The following is a 14,774-nucleotide window of genomic DNA, read 5'->3' as shown; positions in this document are numbered from 1 at the left end:
TCTAACTTAACAGAAATAAAATAGTTAACCACGGTAATAATCTAAATTCAAGAATGTAATAAATTTGTTGAAATTGAAGTATATGAATAAAATTAAATTATCCTCTTCGGTCAAATTTCTATTGCTGCAAGAGCAATTTTGAGACCCATATAAAAGATTATGTTCAACAATATTACAATAAAATACAAGGAAAAGAAAAGAAATGTCATGCCTGTGAATTATACACTAGTTATATTTATTTCATATAATGAAAATTAGAAATTAATCGATGGTTCGATATGTACTAACGATGCATCCCGTCGAGACTCGTTTAAAAAAATCAATTACAAAGAAACCTTGCAGGAAGGAGGAAAGGAAAATACAGATGTCCTCTTTAACATGAAGAAGCTAAACCCATAACTCACTACTAAACTCCGCTGTTTCAGTTTATACAGACGGGATCCCTCGAACATGCTTCATAACCTTTTAAGTTGTTTGTTTAAATAAAAAAAATAGAAGAAGAAAAAACCGTTTCCAGCTTCAGAAATCATGAGCCTTACAGGTTCTAGTCCATGTGATTATGGAAGCCTGGGAGTAGGGAAGTAATAAAGCCAAAGACTATCATTTGGATTTCCTTCACCACTCCCCACCAGTTGAGACCACCATTTGCAGCACCAGGCTCTGCTACATTCTCATTTTCAACAGCTCGGTTCTCTTCATTTCCAGGTTGGTTCTCACCCTCTGCCCCCGCTCGTCCCTCTGCCATTATTTGTAAGAAATTTGGCGTACAACTCATAAACTTTATTACAGATGGATGGAAAAGGAGCTAATTGTGATTCATAAACCATGGTTACTTAGACTTGAAATGTGGTATTGAGAAAAAAGGTACCTGCAAAAGCAACAGCAGCAATCGCAGCCTCTTGCCCTGCAGCTGGAGGAGCAACCGGAGCATTCTCTGCTCGAACTCCTGGTCTCGGGGGATGGGGAGGTGCAGCTGCCCTTTGCATGCCTTGTGAAAGCCATCGTATCAATGGTGTAAGCGCTCCCGTTTGATATCTGTGAAATGCCCAAGAGAGGATCGGCTTAATACATAGCTTCACTAATATAAAGACGATAAATGTCAATAGGGAAAAGAGCATATAATACTTGTCGAGACCTATTAAAGGATAGAAGCAAATGGTCGGTCATTTTATGTTATGTTTATCAGAAATCATACAGAATACTTATGGTCAGCTAGTAATAGTTTCACCTATAACCAGGATCCATACAAGTAAGGAACTAGTAATAGTTAAATAATACGAATACTTACAGATAGACTATTGAAGCACAAATCACCAGAACAATAAGTCTTTGTCTTGAACCATCTTGATGAACAAGAAAAATTACAGCAGCAAGCTTCAATATGAGCAACAAATCAATCTGTATTGCAATTTGAAATCTTCTAACAACTTGTCTTTGAGGTGCTGGTTGCTGCTGTTGTGGCTGTTGTTGTCCTTCTACTCGCCCATTCTCCTCAGCTGCTGTGCCACCCTCAGAACTTGTTCTAATACTGCTATGAGATCTACTGCAGTAAAAAAAAAAATATATATATATATATATATCACAACACGTTTGAGCAAAATCTCGTTCCAAGTAAATAATCATCACACTGAAAACCAAATACTTGAAAGTTACAAATGCTAGAAGTAAAAAATTTCAACTCGTCAAGCATTTTCGTTGGTGAGAAAACATGGGAGGTTGACATTCAAAATGATATATGATGTGATAGTTCCTGGACATTATATCATAATATGAAAACTGTCTTCATTAAAAGTTGTTGAGACTCGAGATCATCGTGAAATTAGCTTGTATGGGACATGAGAAATTTAGATGAAAAACACCACTCAAACTGGGAGCAGAAGCTTTTTAATTGTCCAATGTTAAGAACAGAATCAAGTATGTCAACATGGGATAGAAGAAGGGGGTTATACAGGTGAATCCCGTAAGCTAGAAGGATAGTAGTTAAAAGTAAAGCTAGAAGAGTGTTCTGTAGTATGGGAGATTAAAGACCTCTTAAACGCCTAGGTAGCTAGAAGAGTGTTCTGTACTATGGGAGATTAAAGACCTCTTAAACGCCTAGGTAGCTTATAGCTAATTCATTAAATCAAAACGAAATAAATGGCAACATGTTTTGCTCAATCAAATACTTAATGAAACATCAAAATGTCATTCAATAAATGATCTGTTTTAATTCATTTTACAGAATAGTGATAGAGATACTGACGTGGGTATGCTGTAAGTCAAAGGAATAAGATTGTTAGTTGACATTCCAATAACTGGGCCCCCCATTGATGGAAAAGCAGGAACCGCATAAATACCAGCTCCACGATTTTGATTATCCAAAGGAGCTGATCCAGGAACAAGTGCAGGATACATTATTGGAATCATTTGCACACCACCATTTGGAACAGTGGGGAAACTGGAAAATTTGGGAACCTGAAATCAGCATATAAAGAATTCAGAAAGAATCATGTCTCTAATGTAAACATTTGCACGGGCACTTTCTTCCAATTTAGATTGCCAGAAACAAATCAAGAAAACACTTTTTGATTAGATATGTTAGAATTTTAAATAGCACCGTGTCACAAGCCAATGTAGTTTCTAGGGAACCACATGTATTTAAACTCAGTTGTCAGCCTCATTCTGTCAGTCACACTAGAGTTTACAGGTTATGCCTTCATGTTAGATAGGTCATGAAGATTATTTTTTGGCAAATTAAAAAGTTTCCATAATAGTTATTTTCTTCCTAGCTCAACATCATTTGGTACCAAAGCAAGGTTCTTGCTTGGACTGATGGATGCAACAAACCGAATAAAAAATCACTATTAACAGAGTTGAGCTGCATGATGTTATGTTCAATATTTAGCAGCTATTTATCTAAAACAACTATGCTATTTTGTCGAGTAGATCCTCTGTAGAGAAAATTGGAGGCGTGGGGATTTATCTCATGCAAATTAAAAGGCCTTCAGCCAAAAACCAGCATTCTACCGAGGAAACAGTCTATCACCCTAACTCTATCAGATCGATCCTGCAACAATTCAACACATGAGTTGCAGAAGCCGAATTCATTTCATTTGCGAGCGAACAAACTGTCTCGATGGGTTCAGAACATTCCTTAACAACTCTTACTTCACAGTAAACTCTGAAAAGGGGATGGACCGGATATTCTTGTACATCATCAAACTCCTAAAAAATAGATAACTCAATTTGCTCCAACCTTCAAAGAATCTCTGCAACGCTCAACAAACTCATCTTATTATCAACATTTGCCACAGTAACCTGAAGGTTAATAATCACGACCCTTCACAATGGTATAATATTGTCCACTTTGAGCATAAGCTCTCATAGCTTTACTTTTGGTTCCCTAAAAGGCCTCATACCAATGGAGATGTATTCCTTACTTATAAACCCATGATCATCCCCTTAATTAGCCAAGCTTTCGACCCTCCTCCAATAGCCTATTGTGAAGGAATTGTTCATTCCCAATTTCAGGTAATTCACACATCTTAAAAAACTTTTCCCTCCAAATTGCAAGTAATTCATTTCTAGAGCAAATTGCAATGCGATAACATTCACACGTTTCCTACATTCAATTCAAAAGGTAATGCAATAGCGTGTCAATACATAACAGCATATACATAGCAGGTCAATTGTAAAGGTAAACAAACCCTAAGGAAGAAGATTAAGAAGAAACCTCCATCAAAGACAGCCAAAAAAGGAAAAGTCGCCTGAAATCGAAATTCTCTAGTCGAACTAAGACGAATCCGCATAAAATCAACCTAAATAGAAAATAAAAATTGGGAAAAATCCTGGACCTGGGTGCGATCAAGATTGTCATCCTGCCATTTCAGAGCAGAAGAGGGTTGAGAACCTGAAGGGATCGCTTCCGGGCCTTCCGCCATAGGAACTTGGAAGTATATCAAATCAAATTCCAATTTCTTCTTTAGCACACTCTCTTCCCTTCAACTATCGAAAATCATTCTCTCACAATTGAACTCCAATTTCTTCTTCAGGCGAGGCAAAATGGCTTTATAGTTCGACATTCGTGTCTTCACCAATTGAAACGCGCCACGTCATCATCAAGTTTTACAGCCATTTTAATTGTTTTATTTTTTAATTTTTTTAGTATCACTTAAAAATAAAATTTTGGATTAGTTTTTGTACCATTGAATAATTTTTTAATTAATAATTTTTTTTTTTTTAAATAACAATGCATTAAAGGTCAAACTTCATCTACATCCATAACCACTAAATTTAAAATAAATATTGAAAATAATTTTAATTTTTTAATAAGTAAAATTATGAATTTTTAGCAATTTTATTTTATTAAAATTATTCAATTTATGAAAAAAAAAATTACAGCATTTTATTAAAATTAGTGGATGAATTAACAAAGTATAATTTAATGAAATTATAAGTTAGAGATAATATTGCATGAAATGAATATGTTTTTTTTTTTTAAATAAATAATTTAGGCTTAGAGGGGCAGATCGGAAGTTAGAGTGAAATAGGAGGGGTAAATGAGGAAAAAAGTGAGAAGAAAGACAAAGATCCAATGAGTTTACCCATTGAACTCGGGTTGCGTGTGACGTGTTCACCAGTGTTTGAAGACTGAGTTTTTGAGTGGGCAAAAATCAAGACACCCTCTCAAAAATTAAAGCTAAGGTAAAGCAAAATTCCCACTCCCAATTTTCTCTGCAACTCCTTAAAAGCTTCTTCTTCTTTCTTCAAAATCTTCGCCCTCACGATCTCCCTTTCTTTTCTTTTGTCCAATCACAACAATGCCTATCAATACCGAATCTACGCCGCCTCCCTTGATCGGAAAAATTGGCCCTTACACCGTGTTCATGACCCCGCCGTCCACTCCTTCCCCCGCCTCTCCGCCGCAGCCGGTTTTCGAGTCCCCTAAGAAGGTCATTCAGCCGCCTCCTGTTCAGCCTCCGCCTCAGCAGTTCGATAAGTCTGTTTCTGTTGCTGGTGTGGGTAATGGGAATGCCTCCGTCGCTGGATTCTTTAGAAATGCGGTCTCGAAAGTGCAGAATGGTAATTCTTATTATTTGAACTTAATGTTGCGATATTGAAGGTCCAGGAGACGGAATTTAGAGTATGATTTTTATGTTTTTGCTTGAATGATGGAATTTCGTGATTTCAGCTGTGTTTTTAGCCCTATTGCTTCATGTGTTGCCATTGTTCCTTTTCTTTTTTGTTGTTGCCATTATTGGTAACAAGGGGAGACATGTTTATGAATCTTAGTACTCTCACTGTCTTGTCTTGTCTTGTGAATTTCTTCTCTAATATAATGTTCTTCTGTATTTGCTTCTTCAAACTTGGTTTTCTTGTCAAATTTGACGACCATCTCTATAACAGTCCACTGCTAGCAAATATTGTCTTGTCCTCTTTCGACTTTCCCTTCCAGGCTTCCCCTCGAGGTTTTTAAACGCGTATACTAGGAAGAGGTTTCTACACCCTCATAAAAAATGCTTCGGGACTTTTCCTTCCAAGCTTATTGTCTTCTTTGAGATTTCCTTTCCAGGCTTCCCCTCAAGATTCTAAAACACGTCTGGTAGGGAGAGGTCTACACCCTTATAAGAAATGTTGTGTTCCCCTCTCTGACCGATGTTGGACCTCACAATTCTGTTAGAGAGAGATTTCTACACCCTTATAAGAAATGCTTCGTTTCCCTCCCCAACTGATGTGGGATCTCACAATCCCTATCTTGGGGGCCAGCGTCCTCGTTAGCACACCTTTCAGTGTCGGGCTCTATACCATTTGTAACCGTTTGAGGCTACTCCATTTCTATTAGGGAGTCTTATAAGAAATGCTCCATTCCCCTCTTCAACCAATGTGGGGTCTCACACTCTCTCTTTTGTAGGCTCTCCATATGAATATGTGCAAAATGTATACTCATTTGTTAGTGAGAATTGTGTTCTTGGTTGGGACATCGAGGGAAAGAACAGAACAAAAAGAACAAAATTAGTGGCAAACCTTTGCTTCATAGCTTAAATATTTCTTCCGTGCAGCTTTTTTCTTTTTTTTTTTTCTGTAAACAATCAAAACATAAAGTTTTTGGTGCAATTTTGCAGCACATTCAAGCTTGGATGACCATTTGGCTCGCTGGTTCGGGTTAAATCAATCCAAGTACCAGTGGGCGCTAGATGACTATTACGAGAGCAAGGGAATGGTATGCATCTGCTCAAATTCATTAGTACTTCAATTTCATATTCTTGTGTATTCTTTTCTGAAATTTAGTGTTATTTCCCCAAATGTTAACAATGATTGTTCATTTCACTTATCCTTGCTCATCCATAGTCTATTGTTTTGGCCTTTTCATAATTGAAACAACCATAATAATTTATTGAAACTGCACACGAAGTAACTTTGAAGCGAACTTTCACCACCATTACATGAAGTAACTTTGAAGTCAAGTGTCTTTGTAACAGCCCAAGTTGACGCTAGCAGATAATTTTTAAAACGCGTCTATTAGGGAGAGGTTTCTACACCCTTGTAAAGAATGTTTTGTTCCCTTCTCCAACCGATTTGGAATCTGAGAGTCTCTTTAACTTGTTCACTTTTATCATTGAGTACATTTATTTTCATCGAATACATAGGGTTAACTTGTGGAACCAATCTGTTGAGAAAGAAAAGTAGGATGAAGAGGCTAACTGTGCTGCGGATGTGTGATCGAAGTTAGCCCTTATGCTTCTATAGAGTAAAGTGAAACAATAATATATACATTTCTTGCTTGCCTTTGCTGAATTCTATGATTTAGTCCTTGAACAAGAATCGTACAGTTTTTGCTTGGAGAGGGGAACGAAGTATTCTTTATAAGAGTGTGGAAATCTCTCCCTAGCAGATACGTTTTTAAACTTTTAGAGGAAGCCCAAAAGGACAATATCTATTAGCAGTGGGCGTGGGCTGTTACAAATAGTATTAGAGCTAGATACCTGGCGGTGTGCCAGCAAGAATGTTGGACTCTCAAGGGGGGTGGATTGTGAGTTCCCACGTTGGTTGGAGAGGAGAATGAAGCATTCTTTAAAAAGATGTGGAAACCTCTCCCTAACAGAAACGTTTTAAAACCGTGAGGAGAAGCCCAAATGAAATGAATTCAACTATGTGTATATGAGATGTTGAATCATAGCATTCTTCTGTTACTGCAGGAAAATGGGGACATGAAAGCGAAGGAACCGTCGAGCAAAGCCCAGAGCGTGTAACAGGTGCTAAACATGTTTGGTTTTGTTTTGATATCACCTTTTGTTTGCTTCCAGAATCAAAATTATTATATGTTTGTAGGAACTCCTCATCTTTGGACAGTATAGAAACTATTTATACCTATCTATGCAATGGCTGAACTGGATCTCATTGCTTATGAAACGCTGATGAAGAGGTCGGCCATTATACGAAAATCGACAGAATTCAGTCGTGTTGTAGTTGTTAACCCGTGTAATGTTATGTATTGTCGTTGTCGTCGTCGTCTTCTTCTTTTTCCCGAGTTGATTCATCTTTTGTTCTTTTGAAGCTGAACCTATGGCTTATGTATTTTGAGCTACCTTTTTTTGGTTATTTGTGGCATTGTAATGAAGGCAATGTTTGTCTAAAGTTGTTATAGTTTATAGAAATGATGAACATACATTGACTTTGAATCATGACATAATTGCTAAAATGTTTGTTTAAATTAAAATACGAGAAAATGACATTATTCTCACCACTGGTTTCAATCCTTTTTGTCCTCAAAGTAAGATATATTGTCATCTTTAAATTTTCGTTTTCGGGCTTCACTTCAAATTTTTTAAAACGTGTCTATTAGGGGAAGGTTTACACACCCTTATAAAGAATGGTCTGTTCTCCTCCTCAATCGATGTGAGATCTCACGAATGGGTACTTACACCCTAGCTAATCCGGCTGATATTTCAATTGGACTTAGCCGGCCTCTTTTCTATATAAATGGTGATGCTAAGTTATTTCCTAAAAGCCCAAAAGGTGAATTCATGATGTATATAATCAGTTTTGTTGTGTTTGAATGTTATTTAGTGGTGCATCTGAAGCTTCATTTGATCTTAAGTTTGTCATTAAAGCTCGGATACCGTATTTGAACTATATAATTTGAAAAAAAAGAAATAAAAATGAAATGAAACGGTTGACTCTGATGTGAATCTTTCCTTTGCTAGAGACTCTGATGTATGTCCCAAGGTTCAACACCACAACTGTCTGTCTTGAGTATGTCGAAAATGTCAGTATCTTGGTCGTACAAACTTCATATAAAAGAGTGTGAAAACCTCTTTCTAATAGGCTCAGTTTAAATCATAAGGTTAACGGCAATATGTAAGCCAAAACAGCTACTTACACATGGTGACCATGAGTCTACTCTAGTTGACCCATATGGCAAGGAAGCTCAAGAGCTTCGTTTGAACAAGCAGGGGAGTTTCCACGCCCTCGAAGAAACAGGAGGTACACATCTTCCATGACACACTCATATAAACCCTTCCGTGGCTAGATAGACGCCACTTAAGGGTCACCACATTGCTTGTCAACCTATATATATTAAAATTTTATAATTGTAAATTTTTGGGAAAAAGGGACCTTTCAATTTCGTATATTTTGGTGGCTCAAAAGTAAATCAAGATCGAATTGGGATTAGAGAGAGCTTTTTATGGATGCATTATTACTGGTTTTTAACCCATTTTATCCCATCATTTTCATATTAGATTTAACACAGCATTCATTTCAGTTGGAAAATTCATGTCGATCCAATAATTATTAATCTGTAAAACTATTACAGGCAAATTTTGATATGAAACTATCTACGGCTAGCTACCAGAATGTGACTCAAAGATATGGACCACCCCTTGTCTGCCCCATCCGTTCCATCACAGAGGCCTTGGGAGACCATCTTATGTGGCTCATCACATGAACTTGATCCACCTCTGAGCAAGCTGTGTTCATCATTCTTAGACTCATTATTGGAGAGCAGGACCATTACTGCCTTGTAATCTATCTTCTAAACATATCACATTATATGCTCCTCAAGCTAGAGTCGATCGGGCATCGAAACACAAGCTTTCGATTTCCCGATCTTCTCTACTCATATGGGAATTTATCCCTTTGGATTATTATAGGTAATCTTGAACATTATCTATAGTGATAACATAAAGTATTTAATTCAAAGTTGGTAGTGATTATCAACGCATCATTCCAATACATTCTACGTATGTTTATGCGGCTGACTTCCATTATAAAATTGATGAAGTAGTTTAACTAAGAACACTATACTGCCAAGTGCTATCTCTTTTTATTTTATAATTTTATGTTGTTACGTAGCCGTTCAACCAGCCCCCTCTAAAGTCTTTTTAGGTTAAACAACTCTCACCCTTTTTATATGGTTTGTAAGGAATTGATTTAATGACTAAAGTTTGTTTAATATCGATATAAATAAATTTTAATATATTAAATAAAATCACATTATTTTGCGAGGAATGATATCTTTAAATTTTTTTTATAAAAAAATAAAAAAGAAAATTATTAGAGTATTTTTTATATTATAGCAAGATTTTTGGAAGTGTATTTAATATAATAAAGAAAAAAAATGTTTGCCACAAATATTTTGAGGACATAACCAACCAACTTTGGAGCTTCCTTTTTCTTTATTTAATAAATACCAAACACTTTAAGAGTTATTGAGTTGCTAGGGCTACCCTTTTAATGACACCTCCACATCTTCCTTTTTCTCATTATTATTTCTTATTCATAATTTAAATTAAATTTCCTTATTTTATTATATACTAGTGTAGGTCTATTTGATAGTCCATCACATTCCCTACATTTTAATTTAAATTTTTTATAATTTTAAGTTCAAAATTTAATGATATTTTTATTAATTTAATCCAACAAATATTTTTTAAAAAATTATAACACCAATCTCAAATTTAAAATTCTCAAACTGCATAAAGTGGGGCCCTCAACCATAGCTCCAAAATTATATATATATATATTTTTTAAAATCCTAGCCAGCCATTTTTTTAGCGATTGGGGAAAAAACACATCAATAATTTAAAAAGTGTATTTATTCATGAACCCCACCCCTCAATTATTAAGATTTAAATGTTTGAAAGCTCTCATTTCATCCACAAATATGTTGTTTTTATCTATCCATTTCAAATATTTCAAAAACGTTGAATTTTCAAAGATTAAATTATTTATATTAAGACTATAAAAAATTGAATATTGGAATCAAATGGGTTAGAAAATAAGCATTTCCAAATATAGAATATGGTATGACATGTTTGGTTTTAGTTGGAATCTAAATAATACATGGCAGAACAAGTTGGCAAGAGCTGCAAAACTCCATTTTTTATTTATTTTTTATTTATTTTTTTTTTTAATGATATAATTTAAAAATTATATATTTACATTAAATATTTGCATTATTAGCAGTTCAATCTACCTTCATATGTATACAATTTAGAGTGTCTCTATTTGTGTGATTTGGACATTGTTTAATGAAAGTTTGAAGCTGTGAATGTAGTGTTGGTTGTGGCCTACATTGAGTTATGAGGACTGATGGAGAAGGAACTGTCCCATTCATATTCCAAGTCCTCAAACCCCCAGAATTCATCCTTCTCTTCTGCTTCTTCCTCCTCCGGCATTTTCCACCTCTCCGTATCGACATATCGGTCCTCCATCACGTCGAGTACCTGTCAATACCCAAAATAGTCGATTCTGCTTAGTTTCGCCTTTGCTGGCGCTATCATGAAAAAGCTCATCACATTTAAATCTGATAGGCTATGGTAATTCAAAATAACCAAATGGATTGAGCTAATGTGACGAAACTCCAATTAGCCTAAGGAAGAGATTGTTCAGCTTCTGTAAGAGTCCAAAGTCCACCACTAGTAGATATTGTCCTCTTTGGACTTTTCCTTTCAGGTTTCCCCCTAAGATTTTTAAAACAGGTCTAAGGGAGAGGTTTCCACACCCTTATAAAGAATGTTTTGTTCTTCGTTCTCCTCCCCAATCGATGTGGGATCTCACAATCCATCCCTTTTCGGGGCCCAGCGTCCTCGCTGGCACTCGTTCCTCTCTACAATCGATGTGGGATGTTACAAGATCGTGTTATGAACAGCCGAAAGTGAGAGAGAATGTGAGAGAAAGTCAAGATTAGATCCAACATTAATCACATGAGACAGCCAAATTTTGTGTTTTTTTAGGTAGGATGGTTGAACCATTGCTTGGGTTAACCTCATTTCATCACTACAGGGAATCCAACTATTTGATTTCTACTGTGAGGCTCTAAAATTCCCTATATAGTTTCAAAACAAGCAATCTAGACTATCTTTCGGTACGATATAATATGTCGGTTTCGACATTATCTAGATTAGGATGATGCATTTGATGATGATTAGAAAGCTTCAAGACTATAATACAAAAAGAACAAGCTAGCAATATATAGATTATTCTTGACAGAAGTTAATTAAACATAAGCATAGAGTTAGCTACCTCGGTCATGGTGGGGCGCCATAACGCAGACTCTCGAATGCATAGAGAAGCTGCAAGGGAAAATCTTTGCAACTGCGTAACATCGTACGCCCCCCCGAGTCGTGGATCTACAAGCTTTTCGTACTCTCCTCGGTTTAATATCGGTTTCGCCTGATTGAAGCAGCACAACAACATGAACAACATGTCAAGAAGAAACCAACCACTGATGTAATCCACAGACATTCTCGAAAAAAAGGCGAAAACGATCACCAACCGTTGGAACCATTTTAAGCAAGGAAATGATTGTTTGTTTGTTGAGGATGAACTTATAATATATATCTATATATAATGAAAAGTTGATCAAATAATTTAGCATACCCAGGTGTGTAAGCTTTGGTGTGACCCATCAACAGGCTTTCTTCCAGAGATTACTTCTAAAAGAAACACTCCAAAAGCAAAAACATCGGTTTTCTCATCAACAATCCCATGCAAATAGTATTCTGGGGCTAAGTGCCTGTAGATAATCACAACTCTTTCATCAAAATTTCATTTTGTTCTAAACAATTTGATCCAACAAACTCAAAAGCTTGCTAATTACCCAAAGGTTCCTTCAATGGGAGCAATTGAATGATGAGACCATTGAGTTGGGAGCCATTTAGCCAACCCAAAATCTGAAATCTATGAAACCAAAAACTAAAAAACATCAGGAAAAAACAAGATTTTTCGTAAAATTCAGACAAGAACAAGAACAAGAACAAGAACAGTGGATGAGAAGGACAAACCAGAGGCTCGAAATCTGCAGTCAAGAGAATATTTGAAGACTTAATGTCTCTATGAATGATTCTCCTTTGGCAATCTTTGTGCAAATAATGGAGTCCTCTGGCTGTCCCGATTGCTATCTTGGACCTTGTTTTCCAATCAATTGGACACAGTTTATCATCTGCAGAAGCAAGATATTCAAATTCGAGGTTATTTAGGAAATGGGGCTGTGAGAAAAAGCTTCTTTTTATGGGTTACCATGGAGAAGAGAAGCCACAGAGCCTCGTGAAGAGAAGTGGAAGATTAGATAAAGGCCATTGTCAATACAGCAACCTAAAAGAGACAGAACATTTGGATGTTGAACATGGCCGATGGTCCCAATTTCTGTCAAGAACTCCTTCTCTTTCCTCTCATCAGTGGAGGTTTTCGTGAGTCTTTTCACTGCAATTTCTTCGCCGTCGCTTAAAATGCCTCTGTAAACCTCCGCATATCCTCCTTTTCCGACCAAGTTCTCTAATACCCAGATGTAAAAAAAGCGACTTTATATGAAAAAGAACACAGAAACAGAGCAACCTCCAAAAGAAAGGGAAAAAAAGGGGTTTTTTCTTCTTTTTTTTTTTGGTGTACCTGAGCTGAATCCATCAGTGGCTTCAAAAACTTCTTCAAAAGAGAAGCATTTCCAAAAGGGTCTTCGAGAATGTTCTAGGAGAAAGCAATCTCTGTTTTGAGAGGCGTCTGGATTTGGGGATTCGTCTCCTAAACTACGCCGTTTGAGAGAGAAGAGGCGTCTGAAGCTGTTGTTCCTTATGTACTTCATTCTTCGTGGATTCCGAGGAGAATGGTCTGAGTTCATGCACAGCACAATAAGAAGAAGAAGAAGAAGAAGAAGAAGAAGAAGAAGAAGATAAGAACAGAGAGACAAGAAACAGAACAGAGAGACAAGTGTTTTTAAGAGAAGGCTCTGTTTTGTTTGGGGTTTAGAAAAATGAATTTAAGGAGAAGAAAGAAGCAGAGAATGGCTGATGAAGAGCAGAGTTTGTATAATGCTCGCAAGTACGCGTGGCGCTGTCCATGGTGGTTTAGTTTTTACAATATACTTTAAGAAAGATGACTGTCTTTGTCTGTTCTTCCCTCATTTTCCCCTTAATATTCTTAATCATCATATTAAACTAATTTAATTTAGCTTCTCTAGATAATATAATTATTACACTTATCTTAGTTTAATCCACATTAAACTAAACTAAACTATTTATTTCACCTGTTTAGTGATAGTTTTAATTAATACACCTCCTTCTAAGATCTTACATTGAAAAATAAGGTTTAAAAATTACAATTTAAGGTGTAATTAACGTTCTTATGGTTTAGAAATATGTTAATCTTGTTTACATTAATGATAATGGCTCATATTTTTAGATTTAAAAGTAAACTTGAAAGTTCGGAAATGGTCCCTTTTTGACCATTATTTACTCACATCACATGGATGATTCTGATTTTGAGAAACATTAACACATTGTTTAGATCCTTAAAATAGGGTTCCTATTCAATGTCTTTTCATGCCAACATCAATGGGAGTATTAAATTCCATTCATTTTTGTAAAGCAAAAACTTTTATTACAAAATTCCAAAATAATAAACGGGAGAAATATGTATGGAAACTTTATTTAATTTAATAACGTATGAGAGTAAAAATTTGAACCTTTCCCCCTTTATATTCAAACCCATGAAAATATAAATTTTGTAACATATTTTAAACGTCGAATGAAAAATTATAATTAATATAAGACGATAGAAAGGGATGCTTTTCTCACCCACCAACAAAGATAAAAGGAGCCTTCACCATTTAAAATGAATGCTACTTATTTAGACATACACCTAATTTCATCACAATTCACATCAACAAAATGGAACTCACAACTTTTTTCTTTTTTTTCTTTAATTTCTCTTCATTAATTTCTTGATTAAATTAATCATACTTCACAAGATAACGATATTTTACCTAAATTAATCATACGTAGTAGGACATTTGCATGCAATTTGTTGGGTATATTCGAGTTCATTTTGCTCGTCTTAGTAATAATAGAAAGCTAAACAATTTTAATATTATAATTAAATAGTACTTTAAGTTTAAGTCTTTCCATTATTTTAGTATCATTTGTCCATAACGATGGATATTTTTATATTTTCATTTATGAGGTCTTTTAATTATTATTTTTTTTTGTTTATTAAAAATGAAAACTTTAGGTTAAATTTTTGGTCAAAGTAATATTTTGACTTGTTACATAGTATTTCTCAAAAATATTTAAAATGTTAGATAAACGGTTAATTTAATGACATTAAAATCTGTAAAAAAAAAATAATAATAACTTTAAATCTCATAGCAATCATTATCTCTCAAAAGAATAACATTTATTATGTGGACTCACTCATACTTAAGAGATATCCATTTTATTGGCAAGTTTCATGGAGACCCTCCTCGAATGGGGAAGAGGTCGACTCTCCACAATGGTATGATATTGTCCACTTTGAGCCTA

General features: G+C 35.4%; 3 protein-coding genes across 6 annotated transcripts; 1 reads left to right on the top strand and 2 right to left on the bottom strand.

Annotated features, from left to right (window-relative positions):
* Positions 1 to 208: 208 nt before the first annotated feature.
* On the bottom strand, positions 209 to 4,018 carry LOC111793026 (uncharacterized). Of its 2 annotated transcripts, none has more exons than XM_023674703.2 (5): positions 3,834 to 4,018; positions 2,243 to 2,454; positions 1,289 to 1,540; positions 869 to 1,035; positions 209 to 738 (listed from the first exon to the last, which is right to left on the bottom strand). In XM_023674703.2, exons 1-5 carry the CDS (start codon positions 3,918 to 3,920, stop codon positions 545 to 547), a joined length of 912 nt encoding a protein of 303 aa, XP_023530471.2. In that variant the 5' UTR covers positions 3,921 to 4,018; the 3' UTR covers positions 209 to 544. The 2 variants fall into 2 exon arrangements, with proteins under 2 accessions (XP_023530471.2, XP_023530470.2); XM_023674702.2 differs by having other exon boundaries at positions 1,289 to 1,543; positions 3,834 to 4,015.
* Positions 4,019 to 4,603: 585 nt separating this feature from the next.
* LOC111793029 (uncharacterized) lies at positions 4,604 to 7,661 on the top strand. 3 transcript variants are annotated; one of them, XM_023674714.2, is made up of 4 exons: positions 4,604 to 5,061; positions 6,102 to 6,199; positions 7,176 to 7,232; positions 7,335 to 7,661. In XM_023674714.2, the coding sequence occupies exons 1-3, from the start codon at positions 4,800 to 4,802 to the stop codon at positions 7,227 to 7,229; spliced, it is 414 nt and encodes a 137-aa protein (XP_023530482.1). In that variant the 5' UTR covers positions 4,604 to 4,799; the 3' UTR covers positions 7,230 to 7,232; positions 7,335 to 7,661. The 3 variants fall into 3 exon arrangements, with proteins under 3 accessions (XP_023530482.1, XP_023530481.1, XP_023530480.1); XM_023674713.2 differs by having other exon boundaries at positions 7,330 to 7,661; XM_023674712.2 differs by having other exon boundaries at positions 7,309 to 7,661.
* Positions 7,662 to 10,402: 2,741 nt separating this feature from the next.
* Positions 10,403 to 13,293, bottom strand: LOC111793023 (putative receptor-like serine/threonine-protein kinase At5g57670). Its single transcript, XM_023674699.2, has 7 exons — positions 12,871 to 13,293; positions 12,502 to 12,756; positions 12,267 to 12,424; positions 12,083 to 12,162; positions 11,863 to 11,998; positions 11,506 to 11,655; positions 10,403 to 10,706 (listed from the first exon to the last, which is right to left on the bottom strand). The coding sequence occupies exons 1-7, from the start codon at positions 13,094 to 13,096 to the stop codon at positions 10,551 to 10,553; spliced, it is 1,161 nt and encodes a 386-aa protein (XP_023530467.1). The 5' UTR covers positions 13,097 to 13,293; the 3' UTR covers positions 10,403 to 10,550.
* Positions 13,294 to 14,774: the final 1,481 nt, after the last annotated feature.

Source organism: Cucurbita pepo, chromosome 4 (assembly GCF_057944985.1).
Source record: "Cucurbita pepo subsp. pepo isolate OVF chromosome 4, ASM5794498v1, whole genome shotgun sequence".
In the NCBI taxonomy this organism is placed as follows: Eukaryota; Viridiplantae; Streptophyta; class Magnoliopsida; order Cucurbitales; family Cucurbitaceae; genus Cucurbita; species Cucurbita pepo.
This window is presented reverse-complemented; position numbering and strand designations above follow the sequence as displayed.

Bases quoted from the DNA above. Each gene is read 5' to 3' on its own strand.
- LOC111793026 (XM_023674702.2), bottom strand. From the start codon at position 3,920: ATGGCGGAAGGCCCGGAAGCGATCCCTTCAGGTTCTCAACCCTCTTCT. The intron at 1,544-2,242 runs GTCAGTATCTCT...TTTTTACTGCAG, and splicing joins TTGACTTACAGCATACCCAC to TAGATCTCATAGCAGTATTA. The intron at 739-868 runs GTACCTTTTTTC...AAATAATGGCAG, and splicing joins TGCTGCTGTTGCTTTTGCAG to AGGGACGAGCGGGGGCAGAG.
- LOC111793029 (XM_023674714.2), top strand. From the start codon at position 4,800: ATGCCTATCAATACCGAATCTACGCCGCCTCCCTTGATCGGAAAAATT. The intron at 5,062-6,101 runs GTAATTCTTATT...GCAATTTTGCAG, and splicing joins GGTCTCGAAAGTGCAGAATG to CACATTCAAGCTTGGATGAC. The intron at 6,200-7,175 runs GTATGCATCTGC...CTGTTACTGCAG, and splicing joins ATTACGAGAGCAAGGGAATG to GAAAATGGGGACATGAAAGC.
- LOC111793023 (XM_023674699.2), bottom strand. From the start codon at position 13,096: ATGAACTCAGACCATTCTCCTCGGAATCCACGAAGAATGAAGTACATA. The intron at 12,425-12,501 runs GTAACCCATAAA...TTGCTTCTGCAG, and splicing joins TGTGGCTTCTCTTCTCCATG to ATGATAAACTGTGTCCAATT. The intron at 11,656-11,862 runs GTATGCTAAATT...TGCTTCAATCAG, and splicing joins ACCAAAGCTTACACACCTGG to GCGAAACCGATATTAAACCG.